Below are 21,581 nucleotides of genomic sequence, written 5' to 3' on the forward strand. Positions count from 1 at the left end.
AGTTCATAGTATCCATCTATCCATCCTATCAATTCTATCCATTCATCCATGCTATCAATTCCATCCAATTAAATCCATCCCAAACATACATCCATCCATCCTATCCATCCATCCATCCATCCATCCATCCATCAGTGTATAGTATCCATCCATCCATCCATCATATCATTTCTATCTATCCCTCCATTCAGCAATCAGCAGTATACGTCTGTCCGTCCGTCCGTCTGTTCCCATCCATCCATCATACCCATAGTATCAATCCATCCATCCATCTATCCATCCATCTATCGTATTCATCCATCTATCTATAGTATCTATCCATCCATCAGTCTATAGTATCCATCCATCCATCCTATCAATTCTATCCATCCATACGTCCATCCATCAATAGTGTCCGTCCGTCCGTCCGTCATCCATCCATCCATTCATCATATCCATCCATAATATTCATAGTATTCATCCATCATCCATTCATCATGTTTATCCATCTATCTATAGTACCCATCCATAGTATCCATTCATCCACCAGTCTTTATTTTCCATTCATCCATCCTATCAGTTCCATCCTATCAATTCCATCCATCCTATAAATCCATCCCATCTATCTATCCATCCATCCTATCCATCCATCTGTTGTATCCACCCATCATATTCATAGTATAATCCATAGTATTCATCCATCCATCAATCCATCCATCCATCCATTGTATTCATGCATCTATCTATAATCCCCATCCATAGTATCAATCCATCCATCAGTCTTTAGTATCCAGCCTATCAATTCCATCCATCTAATCAATTCCATCCTATCAATCCATCCATCCTATCAATCCATCCATCCGTCTTTAGTATCCTTCCATCCGTCCGTCCGTCCGTCTTTAGTATCCATTCATCCATCCTATCAATCCCATCCATTCTATTAATTCCATCCATCCTATAAACTTCATTCTATCAGTTCCATCCTATCAATTCCATCCATCCGTCCGTCCATCCATCCGGCTGTTTCAGATTGAATGTAATTTTATAACACTTTCATCACTTGTTTCCACTTCTTCACTTGTTTTAAGTCCCAGAGATTTCATCCTCATTCACCATCTAGGGCCCTCTGTAATGCCCTATGTAACTCTCTAATGTATAATAGTTAAAGTACAGAGAGCTGGAATATACCATCAATGATGGGGAAAGAGTTGACACAAAATCATTTCATAAGTTATTCATGATAGATACTATTTTGGTTTCTTAAGATTGATTCTCTCATCAGACAAATAATTCACCCTATAAAAACACATTGTGGTCAACATACTGTAAACCCTGTGAACCCATATTCAGTGTAGACTGCGTGATATTTGATATGATGTGTTTTTTTGAGCATTATGTCATGCAACATCTGCATTTTTGCTTTTTAATGTTTAATAGTTACTAAAAATACTGTAGACTTTTATTGCACACATCTTTGATACTAAAAGCTAAACATAAACTTTATTCTCCTAATGCATTGATATAAGAATTTATTGTTTAGCTTCTATCCCCCTAATCAGAGCAGATCTGCTGCCCAACAGTTGAGAACCACTGCAAGTTTGCAGCACAAAATAATGATAATATTGTTTTGTTCTAGAAAATGTCTATACGTTTTGATGCTTGACTGGTGAATGAAGATGGCAGAGCAACAAGAAGGCATCCAGATGCAAGTGCTTCAAAAAACACAAAGGTATTTCCATGTTTTTAAAGTTGATCTCTCTTTGATTCATCACATTATGATGATGTGGTGCTCATACAAAAATAGTGAGCTAACTTTTATGTCTGAACAAAGAGACTCCTAAAAAAAATCCAAGAAAAGCGTGGAAATTCCAGCTCTAAACAAAGAACAAAAACACATCCACAACACACACACACACATACACACTATACCCACAATTGAGCTCTCCTGTGGCGAGTCCAAGTTCAGCCAGGGTTGAAATCAAATCACAGTGGGAACTCATGGTGAGGTTACAGTCTTTGCAAACAAGCTTTTTTTTATCTGGATGTTTTCAAGCAGTCAAAAATATCTTCCGTTGTTTGGTGGTCCTCAGAAACATCCTCGTGGGCTGTGCTCAATTGAGCAATTATCGTCCACTGATCATGAGAGACTTTTTCAAATGGTTCTGCATGAATCGTTTGTCACATCACTACACAACACAAAAGGATGAACAGGACAGGAGGTTGGAGCCGGTTGGACGCTAGACGTCGATTTCCTGTGGGGGAGAGCAGGTAGTAGCTATCATACAGCAACAATGGTAGCGTCGAGAAAGATTTTGCTGGTTCATTATGAATAGATTTGCCTTGCGTGCTTGCCAGCCCCATTGTGGGGGATGTTTATTGTTGGTCGAAAGTGACAACCAAACCGGTTCGGATGGGGTGTCAAATTGAAGCTGTATCCACTTGCTCCACATTTGAATGAGGGTTTGAAGATGTGTGCCGCCCATTCAGCCTAATTCTTTTCAAATTACACTCCCTTTGTGTTGTAAAATCGCTGAAGCAAAATCCAGGAAGGGCTTTATCTGAGCCGCTGCAAATCATAATGGCCAGTAGTGTGCCTCCTCAGTGAATTGTGGGTACGTCTCCCATCCAGGCCCCCGGTAGCGGTCTGGGATACGAGTATGCATTCTGTGAAAACAAGCAGGGATGAATTAGATTTTCACAACAAATATAGCATTGTGTTTGGGCACATTTCCAGCACAATTGGAATGCGCTAAGCATGTTGTTTACACCCGGAGTCAATGCAGCCAACAAATTAGCTTTCAAATGTGTTTAATTTGATAGCATTCCCAAGATGATGTTTCTTGTGCAAACAATCCTCTGCTTTTAATCGAACTTAGCTGTCTTTGACTCTCGTTGAAGAATCAATTAGCTGCCACAGCTACTGTATATATTTGCTATCTTTCTTCCTTCACCTAGGAGCACTTTTAAAAAGCATGTCATTTCCCAATGCACCTCAGCATGTTTCACATCTGCTCATCTTCACGGGGAGATTAGCCTGTGCGTGCAGTGAACAGCTCTTCGTGTTTAAAATGATAATTAAGTAGTTTAGGGACATGAACCTGTTTAAACGTCTTATTTTGATGTGTTTTTTGCTCGAAGAAACACAATAATGTCCAACACGTTAGCCCCTTTCACACAGCGATATCAGTAAATATCTGGAAATTACTGAAATTACTTCACCTGTAAATTCCAAAAAGTGCTGTTCACACAGGCAATGTGGTTCTGAAACTTTTCCAGAAAAGACTATTCACACATTCATTCAAAATACTGGTAAATTCTGGTATCATTAACCAAAAATGAGCTCTAAATGGCTGCGCTTGTATTTGTAAATATAGACGTAGTCTGGCTTTTGTTGGTGGGTTCACATTTATTTAAATCTTTATCATTCATGCAGCTGCTTTTGTCCCAGAGACATCCAAAAGCAGAAGCGCTAACCGCAGCTAAATGTTTAGACATTTGACTACATTAAAAATTCTGTGGATGGATAAGTATTGCGAACAACTTAGATCAAAACATGGAGGAACACTTTCGCATGTTGAGATGTACATATGTGTGTGTGCTGGCACTCACCGGCTGCTTCAGGTGCGTATGCGTCAAGCAACTGAAGCAGAGCTTGAAGGTAAACAAACAGCGGTTTATCATAAGTATTTTACCAATATTTTTTTTCACAGTTGACATTAAGATTGAACATAGAAACGTTATCTGACTAACATCTAGCAGCTAAATGTGTCTGGAAAAATATTCAAAGGCTTTTATTTACATAACACAGATGTGAATGCACCTGAGTGTTCTGATTGGCTGGAGTAGACGTCTCGCGGTTGTGCAATCTAATCGTGAACACGCTCTTTTCCTTCTCGATTTTCAGGGAATTTTTCTTCTGCGTTCACACAGAGCAACATTCCGGCAAATTACCAGTAAAGTTACAAAATTTCTGGAACGAATTTACTGGTATTTTCAAAAAGGGCCTGTTCACACACCTTTCCGGAATATTGCCAGTAATTTTACGGAAAGGTCTGTATGTTTGAAAGGGGCTGTTGACAATCATGTTGGGCACATTTCTTTAAAAGGGTAATTAGTAATAGTTACTAGTTACTTCTCACAAATAGTAATTGAGTTAATTATAAAAGTAAATAAAATAATTATAAAATTTGTCAAATGACTGTAAAAAATATAAAACAGTGTACACTAATCTACACTATTTTAATGTTGTTGTGGGACAATGTGAGTGACAAACTGTCAAATTAAACGTATCACAAATATTATCATTACTATTGTTGCACAATGAAACGCAATTGATGGTTTAGAACTCAGTATTTTGTGGTGGCATGTGACGATTAGGGGTGCTTCAGTAGATTAGAAGTACTTGTCACCAACATAGAGAGACTTTTTTCTTTTTTTTTTCTTTTCCTGGGTTTAAGTTTCAAGATACATAAACATTATTGCCTTTCACCTCAATGAGGGTTAAGCCGCCTTGCCACTGCACATGATAAACAACAAGCGACAGACCGGAAGTCATTTATTTCCAATGGAGAGTAGTCCAGGAGCTGCGTGGAGATCCAATCATTCAGATTCAATTTGAGCTGCGGATATCTTGAATTATTTGAACTCCTGCGACTAGGCCGTACACGACCAATTGACCAGATGTGATGTATTCAGCCTGATCTCACAAAAAAACTTATTTTATGTTTTGTCAGTTTAGTGGCAAATTCGTAGGAATTCGGACGAGTTCAGTCGTACAAAAATGTACGATTTTAAAAAGGAGGTGTGGCATCCAACCCCACCCCTAAACACGACTGTCATTAGATCTTATGAATTAATACGAATTAGCCACTTAATCAAAAAGATTACGAATTGCCGTGAGATTGTGTTGGATGTATTCCAGTGTTGTCCAAGCAGGGTCGTGTGTGTGGGAGATGAGAAATAGTAGTTTTTTAGTTGTTTTTTTTTATCAGAAAAAAGTCGATATTAAAAATAAATAAATATTCATAAATTAATAAAAACAAATATAATTTTTTTGTTGTCTTCACATTCCCTCCAATGTTTCTAGTTTTCACTCATTCAACAAGGGTGAACGGACGGAGAATAAAGGCTCTTGTTTTAGCACTCCTTTATTTTCGACACTGCGAGAACCGCTTCTCTCCCAGGGTACTCGACAAAACTTAAAATTCTGTGCGACAAACACAAGTGGGCGTATTCCAACAGTCATGTCCAAATGTTTGTGAGGTGGAAAGGCTGCTTTATTGCATATATCGTAGTGCACATATTTCCAGTTTGCAGTTTCCTTCGAACTTGTTGGATTTTCCATCGTACTGACTTCTGGTTGTTGGTGTGTGCCACTGACTGTGCATGTGCTTGTGTGTGAATACCAGCACTACTCTGCCTCTAATTGGCTAATGATGGAAATGTATTCCATCTAAGCCAATCATCATGTTCTCAGTTACACCATGTTCACAGACACACCAATCATCATCACTGGTTGGTTTTGTGTTACCAATTATGTGTTAGAGTAAGAGAGGTCCTATGGTTGAGAGAGACGCTGCTCGCATGAAAACCACTTCAGTGTTCTCAATGACAGTAATGCATGTTTTAATTTGTCAGTAATGGTAACAATGTTGTAACGGGGGAAACAGTAATTCACTTGATTACTCGTTACTAAATAAAGTAACACTGCTAGAATTGACGTTTATTTATAGCGCCATCACTGTTTGTCCATTTATTATTAAGCTTTGGCATAAACTGAAAGGTATTTCCACATAAACCAAAAGTAAATCAGTAAACCAATATCTTACAAATAGTTATTTTCATCAAAATCATCAGTTTGCTTCATTCTGACATGGTCAAAGTTTGTTTGACCTCTGCCACCAAAGGGGTCATGAACTGATAAACTAAAATGATCTTGATCTCTACACATATAACAGCTAACCGTACTATAAAAGCATCCTGTAAGTTTCAGAACTCAACATGTTGTGGTTCCTCTAAAATCAGCTTATATTGAAGGCAGTTTGGTAAAACCACAGGTTCTGGAATGTCCTACTTTATGATGTAAAAGGTTGGATAAGCTCCGCCTCCACAAAAAATATCAAAACCCACTTCTATTTCACTGCCTGTTTAGGCAAAACTGTCGGCCAATCACAACGAGTGTGGTTTTTGCATCTAAAATTGACCACGCCCATCCAAACATACCATTCTGATGAAGGTCAAAATAGGATTCATTCATTTTACTTCAACTTGTTCCCTTTAATCATCAGGGTATTGCCACAGTGGAATGAACCGCCAACTTATCCAGCATATGTTTTACCCAGCCACATATATTTTACATGTACCACATGTCTTTGGATTGTGGGTGAAACCGGGGAACCCGGAGGAAACCTAAGGGCATCCACTGCGTAAAACATATGCCGGAATAGTTGGCAGTTCATTCTGCTGAGGCGACCCCTGATAAATAAGAATCTAAGCCGAAAGAAAATGAATGAATTTAATATCTTGAAAACGGTGGATCTCACAGAACAGTACAAAAACTGAGGTAGTTCATGACCCCTTTAAAATACACAAAAATATTTTGTGTAAATATTTTGTACCCCCGCCACCCCCCTGTGTGAATACAAAAATAATCACAACCAAATAATAACACAAAAGCAAATACGTGTCAAATCTGCCGGCTCCAACAAGCAGAGACTAAATTAAAATAGTCCCTTCTGGTAAGGAAACCGTTCATACATGGATGTTTTGCATCAAATGCGGATCATCTACAGTGGCTCTGCATCTTCTCACAAACATCAATGTAATTTGTTATCCCGTTTAAAACATTTTTTCCTTTAGTCAACAAGCTTCATGTAATCATTTGCCCAACGGAGGAGTTTGCATGCTGTTTTTATTTTGCCATGTTAGTTGAATATATGATCTTCATTCTGTGAGAAGACACACAAAAAACAGTAGGGGTCTAATCTTTCAATCGCAGGGCTCCATGGAGAGTTGTAATTATTGAGCTTATGAATAACTCATCTATCATGTCTTTTAAAGTGGCTGAAGTGAGCTTTGCTATCCGTGTTTGTCTTGAGCTGAACAAGGAGAGTATGGTGTACTATTCATGAAGCTATAGGGCTATTTTTTAAGTTAATATAAAGACACTATGAACATTTCTGTGCTGGACAGTACATGCAGTAGATGGGTAATATGAAAAAGTCATTGCCTTTCTATTACGTGTAAATAACTGACCATGAGTCGTCGAATAAGCTATATTCTCACTCATTTCACCATTGCTTAAATGGACTTAAAAACCCTCTATTAAACATTAAAAAGGGTCATATTTTGGTTTTAAGGGTCTCCAACAACAGGCTGATATGCATGCAAGGTCAAAAAACACTTTCATTGTCTTATAATCTGCATTTATTTTTACCTAATTATCCCAGCAACTCCCATATGATTCATTCAGTGATTCATTTGTTCCCAAACTTAGCGCGAAGTTAATCTGCGCTGATTGGACCGATGACAGCATTTTGGTACTGTCTGTAAAACCCGGGTATAGGATCCGATCGCAGCAGCGGCCAGAAACACGCTTCATAGTAATTACTAACACGACAGTAAACAGTACCTGGTTCTCAACAGTCTTATTCAGACAACTCACCCCAGAACCTAACATCCCTGGTCTCCCGGATTTTCAGGCACAGATGTAGGCAGGAATGTGTGTGAGCCCAGTGCAGGAGTGCAGTTAAACACCAGCATTTTGCTCTACTCTTAACCATGACACACAGTCAGTATTAATCCACATAGCTGCAAAAACTATTTTGAACCTTGACGGCTGCACGTGTGTTGGAACAGCGGACAGTGGCCATACATGTTTGTTTAAATTCAGTCCAAATAAATTGGTTACAATCACTTAACGTTAAAAAGATTTAATAAAATTCAAGGAATCATCTTTGAATTATGTTTTTCAGTGTAAATTGGTGCTGCTTAAATTTATTTTGTAAGCCAGATTAAAATGGCATGTAAGGACGGCAATCATTCTGTATTTAATGATAAAGATTCATCTTAATGCCTTCTTCTGTAAATCCGTTTGCAAAAATATACAGTTGAAGTTAGAATTACTAGCCTTTATATAAATATTTCTTTTCCAAATATTTCCCAAATGATGTTTAACAGAGCAAGGAATGTTTCACAGTATTTCCTATAATATTTCTTTCTTCTGGAGGAAGTCTTATTTGTTTGATTTTTGGCTAGAATAAAAGTTAACATTTTTTTTAAACCCATTTTAAGGTCAATATTATTAACCCCTTTAAGCAATATTTGATTTGATTGTCTACAGAACAAACCATCATTATACAATGACTTGCCTAATTAATCTAACTTGCCCAATTAACCTAGTCAAGCCCTTAAATGTCACTTTAAGCTGAATACTAATATCTAGAAAAATATCTAGTATAATATTATGTACTGTCATCATGGCTAAGATAAAATAAAGTTATTAAAACTATTATGTTTAGAAATGTGTTGAAAAAATCTTTCCGTTAAACAGAAATTGAGGAAGAAATATAAGGGGGCAATAATTCAGGGGGGCTTATAATTCAGGAGGGTTTATAATTCAGGAGGGCTAATAATTCAAATGGGCTATTAATTAAGAAGGGCTAATAATTCGGACTTCAGCTGTGTTTTAAAATCAAATCACCAACTTTTTATTGAAAGTAAAAACTATTGAGCTGATGTTTTCAAATGAATATCAAGTTAGTGTTGCACTGTTCTTTTGACTAATTCACTGAATAAGAAGCGGATCAAGAGAGTCATTAATCACCTCGGTTTGTGCTGTTTGCTGCATATGTTTTCTGAGGTAGTAGAAAGACATCTTTGTATACTTATTCTGTTGCCGGTCTGGTTTTCTCATCTCATTTTATTCACAATCAAACATGCATATTAACACCTCATGTCTTTTTTCTCTCAAGGTTTTTAAGGATTAAATAATGCCTAACACTTTATATATTGGCTTTTACCAAGCAGAGTTAGCTTTTGATAATAAAAGCAATATAAATAATTTGAAATGTATTTTGAAAGCTTCAGCAAGAGTATGATTATTAACGTAATTATTATTATAAGCTTTTAGCTTAATATTAAATTAGCATTAAATTAGACATAGAAATGCAGAGTGAGCAGAGCAGTGTGTGCTGTAAAAAATATTGAACACATTCATATCACACATGAAGCCTTAAAACATAATTCAAGGTCATGTTGACATTATGCAAATACAACCTGAATAGATAAATAAGAAAATATTTAGGTCTTTAGTGTGGTTTCTTTGCTGTCTGTCTGAATCAACATGCACCAAGTCCATAGATACAGTTGAAGTCAGAATTATTAGCCTTGGTGTTTATTTTTTCCCCAATTTCTGTTTAGTGGAGAGATTTTTTTTCAATACATTTCTAAACATAATAGTTTTAATAACTCATCTCTAATAACTGATTTATTTTATCTTTGCCATGATGACAGTAAATAATATTTGACTAGATCTTTTTCAAGACACTTCTATACAGCTTAAAGTGACATTAAAGGCTTAACTAGGTAATTTGGTTAAGTAGGCAGGTTAGGGTAATAACGCAAGTTATTATATAACGATGGTTTGTTCTGTAGACCATCAAAACAAATACCTTAAAGAGGCTAATAATTTTGACCTTGACATGGTTTTTAAAAAATAAAAAACTACTTTTATTCTAGCCGAAATAAAACAAGACCAGAAGAAATATAATTTGCAGACATACTGTGAAAATTTCCTTGCTCAGTTAAACATTGTTTGGGAAATATTTATAAAAGAAAAAAAAATCTAAGGGGGGCTAATACCTCTGACTTCAACTGTATATACACTAGATATTGCATATAGCCTTTGTCAATACCACCGCCACATTTGTACAGTGCTCCCAGGACAAAAGTCATTCAACTGCACTTTTCAAGACTAAAGCCAATCTAAAGATGCTGGACTTTTGTGCTGCGTATGGGTGTAGCAACGAGCAAACAAAGCATAAATGCAGAACATTTTATAGGTAAGATTTAGTTTTTTACAATTTTGTATGTTATGAACTTTTGTGCTCAACAAGTATTGATGATAATACAGTCACTTACTGCACTGACCATATGGCAAAGTAGCACCAACTCACACTCAATTCTAGGTTTATGCTAGTTTTGTTTAATAAAATCTGCAAACACTAAATGAAATATGACAACAAGACGCTGCGGTGCCAGAAACTTGTATTATTGTCAGCTAAGTAAATAACGGCTAGTTTTTGAAGTAACTTATAAGGGTGCCTTAAAACTTAGCAGTGTCTGTGCCCCAATGTGCGTACTGTACAAATTACTGAATATTGCATATGTTATATATGATTTTCATCAGAAAGGTGGATGTTCACATTGAGACACAAGGATATCAATCGTTCACACGAGTTGATTATTACAGAGATTCATTCACAAATGAATTACTCCCTCCGTTAGAATTAGAAGGGAAAGCAGGAGAAGGTGTGTGTTAAAGGAAATGGATTATATCAAATTTACAGGGAGGAAAGATAATACATTTCCATACACACAAACACATGCTCTTTGTCAGGAATGCCCGTGCGGTCACTTATCCATCAATATGGTAAAGTGATGTAAAATTATAATTTGCATAAAAAAAAAAAAAAAAAAAAAAAAAAAAAAAAAAAAATATATATATATATATATATATATATATATATATATATATATATATATATATATATATATATATATATATATATATATATATATATATATATATATATATATATTCATACTGACCAACGAGAAAAGATATATGTATATACTTCTAAATATCAATGTCTCCGGATGGCCAGTGTTCCACTGCACCTTGGTCCCACATCCATTTCAAGGAGCGCTAGCCTGTACTAAATGGCGGCTCTATTAATGCATTCCTTCCAATAGACAACAATAGCATAGGCGACTTCAATTGTAAATATCTATGGACCAAGTCTATATTCTGTACTATATGTTGTTCATAAATTTTTCACATTTTGTGTTTTTTTGCTTCTTTTGTTCGTTCTATTGTCCAGTCATTTGTTTTATCCATTGTTCGTTCTATTTTATTCCGTTTTCTGATTGATTGATTGTTTGTTACTTGTATTTTTTTCTATTTTTGTGGTCTATCACTCCATTTCTCTTACCATTTAACATTCGTATATCTGTCATCCATCTATCATTTATCGCCTATCCAACCATCCATCTATTAGTTTCTCTAATCATCTAACCATCCACCCGTTCATCCATCCATGTCTCTATCACTCCATTCATCCATCCATGCATTTTTCTATCACTCCACTTCTCAATTTCTCCATCTATCATCCATTCATCCATCCATTTCTCTCTCATTCCATTTCTCCATCCATCCACCCAACTATTCATTCATCCATCACTTCATTTCTCTATCTATCTATTCATCCATCCATTTCTACATCCATCCTTTTCTCTATCACTCAATTTCTCTATCCATCCATCCATGCATCCATCCACCCAACTCTTCATCCAACCATCATTCCATTTCTCCATCCATCCATTCATCCATCCATCAATTTATCCATCCATCCATCCGTCCATCCATCCATTTCTCTATCACTCCATTTATCCATCCATCCATCCATCCATCCCTCTATCACTCCATTTATACATCCATCCATCAATCCATTTCTCTATCAGTCCACTTCTCCATTTCTCCATCCATCCATCCATCCATCTCTCTATCACTCCATTTATCCATTGATCCATCATTCCATTTCTCCATCAGTCCACTTCTCCATTTCTCCATCCATCCATCAATCCAACTATTCATCTATTCACCCATCCATCCATCCATCACTCCATTTCTCCCATCCATCCATCCATTCATCCATCCATCCATCCATGGATCCACCCATCCATCCATCTCTCTATCACTCCATTTCTTTATCCATCCATCCATTTCTCTATCACTTCTTTTCTCCATTTCTCCATCCACCCATCCATTTGTCACTCCATTTATCTGTCCATTCATCCACTCGACTATTCATCCATCCATCACTCCATTTTTCTATCCATCCATTCATTCACCCATCCATCCATTTCTCTATCACTCTACTTCTCCATTTCTCCATCCATCCATCCATCCATCCATCCATCCATTCACTCACCCAACTATTCCTCTATTCATCAATCCATCCATCCACCCGACTATTCATCCATCCATCCACCCGACTATTCATCCATCCATTCTATCCCTTTCCTTTAGACCTTAAGTAAAGACATTATGCTGAGGAGAGTAATTGTTTTGGGCCAAATTCAGGCTCTCATTGCTCATTTAAACACCACCACAGCTTGTCTGAGTCTTCGTGTTTATCGATAAAGCTGGACTCCAACCGTGTTTCCTTTTGATCAGGATTGTTTCGCGATTTCTCTGATTGCCATAAATCACTCAGACCTCAGATAACCGCTGACCCGAGGACTCTTCTCACCGCAGTGGGAGATGCTTCGCTAATGGCTTTTTAATTTGCACCTCATCAGTCCTGCAATAGAGGTTTCCAGACGGAGAATAGATAGCGCTCACCTTACCATTGATTACTCTTGAGAGACCGTAAAAGAGCCTGTCCTTCAGAGCTACTCATTTCTGTGCCAAAAAATATACAACAATTATTATCAAAATGCCAGCTCTGGATATGCACCTCTGTAGTCCAACTGCCCTTTCAGCACACTTCTGCAGTGGTGCATGTTAACATGTGCATGGGTTTGTATGCAAACTCGGCCTTGATTTATCAGCTGTTGTGAATCGAGGACAGCGGCTCCAGGAAAAGCAAGCCAAACACTGCGACACGTAAATGTGCACGCTTATAAATCTTGATGGCCACTCCACCTCTCCGCCTGTACAATACAATCATGAGTCATGCGGTGATGCAAATTAACTGATGGGCCTCATAAATTCTTATGATGACAAATAAAAACATCAACACTTCGCCAGGTCTGAACACATTTCATTTAATGTGGCAGATGGGCGAAGTGAATCTAACAGTACAGAGATCAAGAAAGGAAAGGTTATTATTATTTCTCAGAGGCTCCTCTTTCTCTTGAGTCATATTGTGGTTTTTGTTTTGATGTATGCAATTATTTGTCATTTTGTCAACATTGTTTTTGTGTTATTTCCCTGACGCTTGCTGTATTGATGTCTGTATGATGAAGCCAAAGATTCCACAATCTTCGCAATAAATCTAATGTTCCTCATAAAGTTGCTAAGTGGCAAAATAAAAACTTGCGCAAATCGATAGTTGAAATAATGTAAGTGTTTTGGTCAGTTTAGTTCTTTGCTGAGATTAATGTTGAATGTTTAAGATCATATTGACATAGCTGACTTTTGCGGGTGGGTTAATTTCGCTAATAAAGTCTATTGCTGCGTCCCAAATGGCACACTATACACCAGGACTATTCAATTGGCAGCATGAAGACTAAACCCGGCTCCCGAGGCTTAGTTCGGTTGAAAAATGGTCGCTATAATTATGAAGTGACGTTCGTCAAGTTTAAGTCTGCAGAGAGCGTGAGTCACCTGACATTAAGCGAGTGGCGCGGGCAGCTGAAAACTTTTGGAAATGTTTGTAGAAAAGGCTGTTTGTACAATACACTGAAATCGTTAATAGGGATGCAATGATTAGCCGGTTTCACTGTTAACCGCACTTAAATTCATTACGGTTAATTAATCATAAAGGCTTCTCAACGACGCATTTCTGTTGCACGGAACAAAACTGCTGTAACTAAACAAATTCTGCTACCTGTGTGCTAGTTTAAAGTTCCGAGCTTATTCTGAAGCTAATACACACGCACATTGGATTAGCTATAGACTTATCCTTGGCTATAAGAAGTGTCCACAGGCTGTTATTTCAGCAAAAGGTGGCTGCACAAACGTTTGATGTAATTATTCATCATGTATGTCATCTAGTCTGTTTTTGATATGGCTCATTGCATTGCATCTGTTGATTAAATAAATGTTGTGTCTGAACTGAAATGTTGCTTTTTGCCTAGGGTATAAAATATCCAAATGAAATTGCTGATTTGAAAGGCCAGCAGGCTATAGCTTGAAATTATGAAAATTATCTGGAGGGGCCAAATTTTTACATACAACTATATATGTATGTAGTGCATACAGAACCTGTCAACCCTCTCGTTTACCCGGATTGTCCCTTATCTTACAGTTCTATCCTGCTATTATCCTGTAAAGGTATTTTCCCGTATTTCTCTTGAATTTTCAGTCTTTCTCTGAAGGGTGGCAAATAAACATTAAAGAACAGATCCTCCCTTTACGCAACCCATACCGCCGAACCACCAGGGGCCGCCCCTTGCTTTTAAACGTGAGTTTGTTCTGTGCTTTCGCTATGTTTAGGCATGAAAACACTTTGTAATAAATATAAAAACGGCTGGATTCCCTTTCCTTTTCATTAGAGGTGTCGTCTCCCCTTCATATGCAATTCTCAAAACAGTCATATAGTGGTGCATGACCGTCAGCTGACGTGCTCTATAGTGATAAATAATCCTGTTTCCCAAACGGATTCTGTATACGCAATTTGAAGCGGCGCGAAAGTCTGGGTTTTGGGTGCGTGTTTGAACAGACATATACACATAATGAATAATAATAATAATAATAATAATAATATCTAAAGATGTCGATCTTGGTGTTTTTTTTTTTTTCAAACACAACAAATTTTGTTCTAAATCAGTATAAACAGTTAGGAAAGCAATCAAATTCTTTCATTTATAATGTTAGATTAGATGTGTGCATTTTTAAAGTGACACCTCTGTTAATCAAATGAAAAAAATCTAAATAAATAAGAGATTCAATCGTTGCTCTTTAATCAGAATGTGTAAGTTATACAGTGAAGAAACAGCTGATGAGGTTTGATAGCTTGATTCTATTTCATTATAAGAGCTATTAATTTTAATAAGCTGAACTGTTTGCTAATGTATTTGCTGCTAATGTATACTATTTATTTTTTCTTTTGTAAATGATAATAATAAAACATGTTACTGACCATTTAACTGTTTATTGAAGATAAAACAGCTCCAGAAGAACATATTTAGTAATTTGGGGATTTTTTAAAGGGGGGTCGGGGGAGTCCCTTATTATGGTGGGCATATCCTTTATTTTCACATCCCAATGTTGACAGGTATAATGTAGTGTCATCCAAAATGGAACACTAATGCGGTTTTTACCAAGCAGAATTTCAAACCGTTTCCCAGATGATGTTTGTCTGTTGCCAAATTAGTGAAATGGTGGTATAATCACTCTTGTAGGAGAATTTTGCATTCACAATCCAACTTTATTTAAAAAATGCAACGGCAATGCCCGAAAGCTCCGCACCTTCCACCAAATGGGCAAAGCAGTGGCCGTCGAGTGTGTGAAGTGTCCAACATTACACACTTCATCTAAACCGTAGAATAAGTGCATCATTCGAGTTTTTAAAGTGCACTTATTCTTTTTGGAGTTTTCAGAGTTCACTTCTTACACTATTTATACTGCAAAATGGCGTAAAATAGTGTGTAAGTACCCGATTTGGGATGCACCTTATGTTTGTTTTTCGTTTACTAAAACAAGACAAGACAAACTTCAGTCAAGTCAAGGAAAGAAGAAAAACTGAAAACAAACACTAAATATTACAAATAAATAATTATTGATTGATTGATTGATTAGTTGGTTGATTGATTGCAAATTTTTGGTTGCCAGATTTGAAGTTTAAAGAAAAAATGAAATCAAAACTAAACATAAGATTTTGTTAGCTTATATTGCTAGTTTTGTGGTGAACAATTCATCTGTGCATGTCATTACGAACAAACAAACAAAAACAGTTTGCCCTTGTAATCTGAAATTACAATAAAAAAAAAATTGACTTTTTGTTTTCAGATTAGGTCTGTCGGTATTGGGCGGGGTTGACATTTAACCATGCCCCTACAACTGTCAGTTTTGACAACCAACAGTAATGCTGTGTTCACTCCAGACGCGGAACGCATGAATAAATCGCGATATTCGCACGTAAATAGACGCGTGAACATTAGAGTTTACTCACTTCATTTGCGTGTCAAAATCCACTTCATTCGTGAGTGAAAATCTGCTTCATTCGCGCGTCAAGTTCACTTCGGATTCGCGTCATGGGCATGGCCTCTGTCTGCCCGGTGACTGTAGCTTCGTTGTTAAATGGCTAACATGGATTTAATTGAGAAAATAACTGAGTTTATGTGCTTCATGAAGGCTGATAAACAGCGTCGATACATTTGGAGCCGTGTCTGAGTCCACTAGATCAATTCAGAGGTGCAGCCAGCTCTGTGAGCTCATAAACTCCTCCAGAAACTTAACTTGGATGATGGAAGCTTTCAGCGGTGCTTCTGACTGAGCCGAGCCCAGTTTGATGAACTGTTGTAGGTGTGGTGTAGGCAGGAGGATTTTCCCCCGGGACACCAACAACAGGCTCTTCGTCATAATCACAGCCCCGCAAGAGCAAGCTCCTGATTGGTTAACGCGGTGCCAATGTCCGCTGTAGTTCAGATTTTCTCAAGCTTTTTCTCTAAGCGCGTGAAACACACAAAATGCTCAATTCGCACCGCGCTTTTCACGTCATTTGCGCGTATAGCGTTGCAGGATGTCTATTCGCGCGTTTGCATTGACTTAACATGTAAATCACACGCGCTTGACGCGTCTTCCGCGTCTGGTGTGAACACAGCAAGAGGAGGTGTCTGTTAGGTTGTAAAAACTCTCCTGAAACCCTTTTCTAGATTTTCCTGAATGAAATACCCACTTTACTACATCCAATCAACTCGCAGTTGAAAAAACAAGCCACAGCCACTGTTTTCTCATTTCATATTCGTTACTCTGCGTCACACTACAAAAAAAAAAAAACGGTCGCAACTTCCAGTTAGTGTGGACTTTAAAGAGGTCATGAACTACTTATTATGTTATTAAGATTTTACATAAAAAATCCCAAGTTAGAAGTTATTTGACTATTTTTGTGCTATTTTTGAGCCCTCAATAGAACACACTGTTTGAATGGGTGTTACAGATTGTAGACACAGGAGACGTCCGCTACTTTAATTGGCTAGAATTTTTGCAATCAATTGATCAATCAATCATCCAATCAATCAATCATTAATTATTATTTATTTGTAATATTTAGTATTTGTTGTGATAGGCCAACATTTTTGCATATTATCAGAACTGAACAGTGAAGGCAGTGAAGTAGAAATAGGCATTGATCTTTTGTGTAGGCGGGGCTTATCCACCCTATTACATAATATATTCAATTTCCTGTCATTTTTGCTGGTGCCTTCAACATTAGCTGTTTTTAGAGTAACAACATATTTTTGAGCTCTGAAAATTACAGGGTATTTTTACACTGTTGTGACCTCTTTTAAAAGATCATTAAAATTTAGAGTTCCAAGATCATGACCCCTTTAAATCCCCCATCAGACCTATTCTCTTAAAAGGGTAGCATCATAAATGTATCTTTGCAATCTGGCAACCGTTCACTTGCGCTCTCTACACTGCAGAGGAGGTGTGGATAGTCTGAAACTAAAGATGAAGATGAGATTGCATTAAGCAAATGTCATAGAGATATACTTCTAAAAGAAAGTGCAAGGGGCCAGTCTGTTTTCTTGCAATGTTTATTGTGACTTGATCTGTGAAAAAACCTTGTTAACACCAGCTTCACAAGTCTAAAAGGAGCAAGTAGAAATTTGAAAATGGAAAACAAACACTAAATATTACAAATAAAAGATTATTGATTGTTTGGTTGGTTGAATGAATGATTGATTGGTTGGTTGCAAATTATGGGTTGCCAGATGTAAGTTTAAAAAGCTCATGAACTACCTCAGTTATTTATTTATTTATATTTATTTATTATTCTGTATGTTCCCTGGTGTTCCTGTTTAATGTTAAAGATTTTACATAATTTAGGAGTGTTTTGACAATTTTTGTGCAGTTTTCGACTCCTCATCAGAACGCGCTATTTGAAGGGGTGTGGCAGACTGTAGACACAAAAGCAAACGCCTGCTGCTGTGATTAGCTAATATTTGTGGATATTATCAGAACTGAACAGTGAAGTAGAAATAGGCATTGATCTTCTGTGTAGGCGGGACTTAGCCACTGTATTACATAATATATTTAATTTCCTGTCATTTTTGCAGGTGCCTTCAATATTAGCTGTTTTTAGAGTAACAACTAAGCTGAGAATATAGGATATTTTTTACACTGCTGTGACCTCTTTTATTTTGAAAGATCATTAAAATTTACAGTTCTCAGATCATGACTTCTTTAAATCCCCCATCAGACCTATTCTCTTAAAAGGGTAGCCTCATAAATGTATCTTTGCAATCTGGCAACCGTTCACTTGCGCTCTCTACACTGCAGAGGAGGTGTGGATATTCCGAAACCAAAGATGAAGATGAGAATGCATTAAGCAAATGTCATAGAGATATACTTCTAAAAAGAAAGTGCAAGGGGCCAGTCTGTTTTCTCACAATGTTTACTGCGACTTGATCTGTGAATAAACCTTAGCGATGATCTGTAATAGATCTAAACATAGATCCTGATTAATGCTATAACACAACCTCTACAATTTGCTGCTATTTTGACTGAAATTCGAACGTTTAATTGAATAAAACAAGATTTTTTGTCTTTTTACATTTTGTATTTACATTTTTAAAACATTTAGATTGACTCCATTCTAATATGCCAGGTGTTCTGATGACAAAAAAAAAGATTGCATCTTAAAGTCTCCATGCTCAATAATGCAGCCATGTTGTTGCAGCCTGATGTAGTTTCAGAAGACTTATATTGGCCATATGAAAAAATTTAATAAAATACTAGTAACATATACTAAATTCTGTAGTGTTTTAGAACCATAAAGTACTTGCATTAATCTGTTGTAGTAAGTCTATAGTTGCTATGATAAAACAACAACTACAGCAATATAAACACATTACCCGATACTGTATATTTCTACAACTAGAAGGCATATTATACTACAAAACACCACAGCTTACTGAAGTAAAATTTAGTATTTATTACTTTATCACAGATATGCCCAAATTAGAACCTGCAGGCCAACGTTTGTGCATTGTAACCTTTGATTTGACCCACCATCCCATGAGAGGAGTGTGAGTATGATGGAGAGGGTTGGGGCGAATGTCTTTAACACAGAGACAATGCAGAAGACATCGGCAAGCAATCAAGGCAAAAACTGGTGTAAGTTTGTTATAAATGAGATTTTGTTTTTACTGTAATGATTTTATTGTAAAATGTAAAAAAAATACTCAGTTAATATAAAGCCATGTTTTCTAGTCATTATAAACATAATTAAATAAATTAGGAAATTACCCATGGTAAATTATTCATTCATTCATTTTCTTTTTGGCTCCCTTCATTAATCTGAGGGCACCACAGCGGAATGAACTGCCAACCTGTCCAGCAAATGTTTTACGCAGCGGATTCCCTTCAGGCAGCAACCCATCACTAGGGAAATATCCATACACTCTCATTCAAACACACACACACTACGGACAATTTTAGCTTACCCAATTCACCTGTACCTCAAGTCTTTGGACTGTGGGGGAAACCGGAGCACCCAGAGGAAACCCACGCCAACACTGGGATAACATGCAAATTCCACACAGAAACACCAACTGACCCAGCTGAGGCTCGAGTGCTATCCACTGCGCCACCATTATGCCCCATGGTAAATGACCCCACCTATATTTACTTTCAGCCCACTAGCTTCAATCAAGTTTGGTTACTTTATCAGTTCACTATAGATAAAATATATTATAGCATTAATTAACAAAGAGTTGTAAATGCTATAATATATGCAGAAAAATACATTTTACTGTAGTGTGTAGTACTTTACTGTAGTATTTACAATACACTACCTAATAAAATCTTGTTGCCTATCCAAGTTTTAGGAACAACAAATAATAAGTTGACTTCTAGTTGATCATTTGATATCAGAAGTGGTTTATATGAAGGCAAAGACCTCTAGATTATGCTTATTTTAGCAAAATAAAATATGATCATGCCTTGATTTTTAATTATTTAATTAGGACAGAAAGGTCTGACTTTGCTTAGACAAAACTCTTGTCACTTAACAGAAATTATGCACAGTATAAAGTATAAAGTCATAGTGCAGTGGAAACAGAATGAATATTGTGTATGATTCCCATGAGCTAGGAGGACTGCATGCATGCATACAGCAATGACTCCGATAACTTAATAAATTAATAAAGTCATCTGGAATGGCAAAGAAAGGGTTCTTGCAGGACTCCCAGAATTCATCAAGAATCTTTGGATTCACCTTCAATGCCTTCTCCATCTTACCCCAGACATTCTCAATAATGTTCATGTTTGGTGACTGGGCTGGCCAATCCTGGAGCACCTTGACCTTCTTTGCTTTCAGGAATTTGATGTGGAGGCCGAAGTATGAGAGGCAGCGCTATCCTGCTGGAGAATTTGCCCTCTCTTGTGGTTTGTAATGTAATGGGCAGCACAAATGTCTTGATACCTCAGGCTGTTGATGTTGCCATCCACTCTGCAGATCTCCCGCACACCCTCATACTGAATGTAAGCCCAAACCATAATTTTTCCTTCACCAAACTTGACTGATTCTGTGAGAATCTTGGGTCCGTGCGGGTTCCAATAGGTCTTCTGCAGTATTTGTGATGATTGGGATGCAGTTCAACAGATGATTTATCAGAAAAATCGACCTTCTGCCACTTTTCCAAATGATCAACTAGAAGTCAAGTTATTATTTGTTGAGATCGAAGGCAAGACTTTGGTACTGTAGTAACTACTATGTATTTTTTACTACTTTATTTATTTTTGCTCAACTACTACAGTGTATTGCTTTGAGGTGCATACAAAGGCTTTTACTTTTCTTTTTCAGTAACATTACAGTAACAAATTCTGGCAGGAAAACAGCAAGTGCAATCAGGCCTCATTTGTACTTCATGTATTTCTACATTATTCTAATCTGAATAAGATCCCAGAGGATACTGCATGTATGTGCGTGTGGCATTTACACATCCACCCACAGTACTCACTCCCATCAGGTAACGTGGAAATGGGGAAAACTGTGGAGTAAAATGAACATGTAGGTCATGCAACAATTTCCTATTTCTGACGGCTGTGATGGCACTATGCAAATGCACACCCAGAAGGCTTGTAGAGCTTTGAATCTGTATAATTTCCTCTATTACTAGCTGAAGAATGATTTTTTTTATATGTCTGATGTTGGAAGAGAAAAAAAAAATCAAATCTCTATCTGCTGGCAGTGATGGCAATATCTGCGATGTTTTCCGAGGGGAAATTTTAAGAAAGAAAAAAATTAACTGCACTTTTAAGTGCCCCTTTGTACATTTTGAAAGAGGGCAAAATGTGGAACAGCTTGTTAGCTGTGAATAACCAAATCAAGTTAAATAAGTTCCACAATTGCAGGCGTGCTGATAACTTAGAGAGGATTTTGACCTTTTTAAAGATGAACATTCAAAGCGCTCTGCAGGAAAGA

At 37.0% G+C, this 21,581-nt stretch overlaps 1 protein-coding gene across 1 annotated transcript in view; it reads right to left on the reverse strand.

The window, feature by feature from the left end:
• Positions 1–2,521: 2,521 nt before the first annotated feature.
• lrrtm4l2 (leucine rich repeat transmembrane neuronal 4 like 2) overlaps positions 2,522–21,581 on the reverse strand; it is a 123,806-nt gene continuing 104,746 nt past the window's right edge. Inside the window, exon 4 of the mRNA XM_056463212.1 lies at positions 2,522–2,643. Within this exon, the coding sequence (XP_056319187.1) occupies positions 2,578–2,643 (66 nt within the window). The 3' untranslated portion in view covers positions 2,522–2,577. The remainder of the gene's footprint in view (positions 2,644–21,581) is intronic.

Source organism: Danio aesculapii, chromosome 8 (assembly GCF_903798145.1).
Source record: "Danio aesculapii chromosome 8, fDanAes4.1, whole genome shotgun sequence".
NCBI lineage: Eukaryota > Metazoa > Chordata > Actinopteri > Cypriniformes > Danionidae > Danio > Danio aesculapii.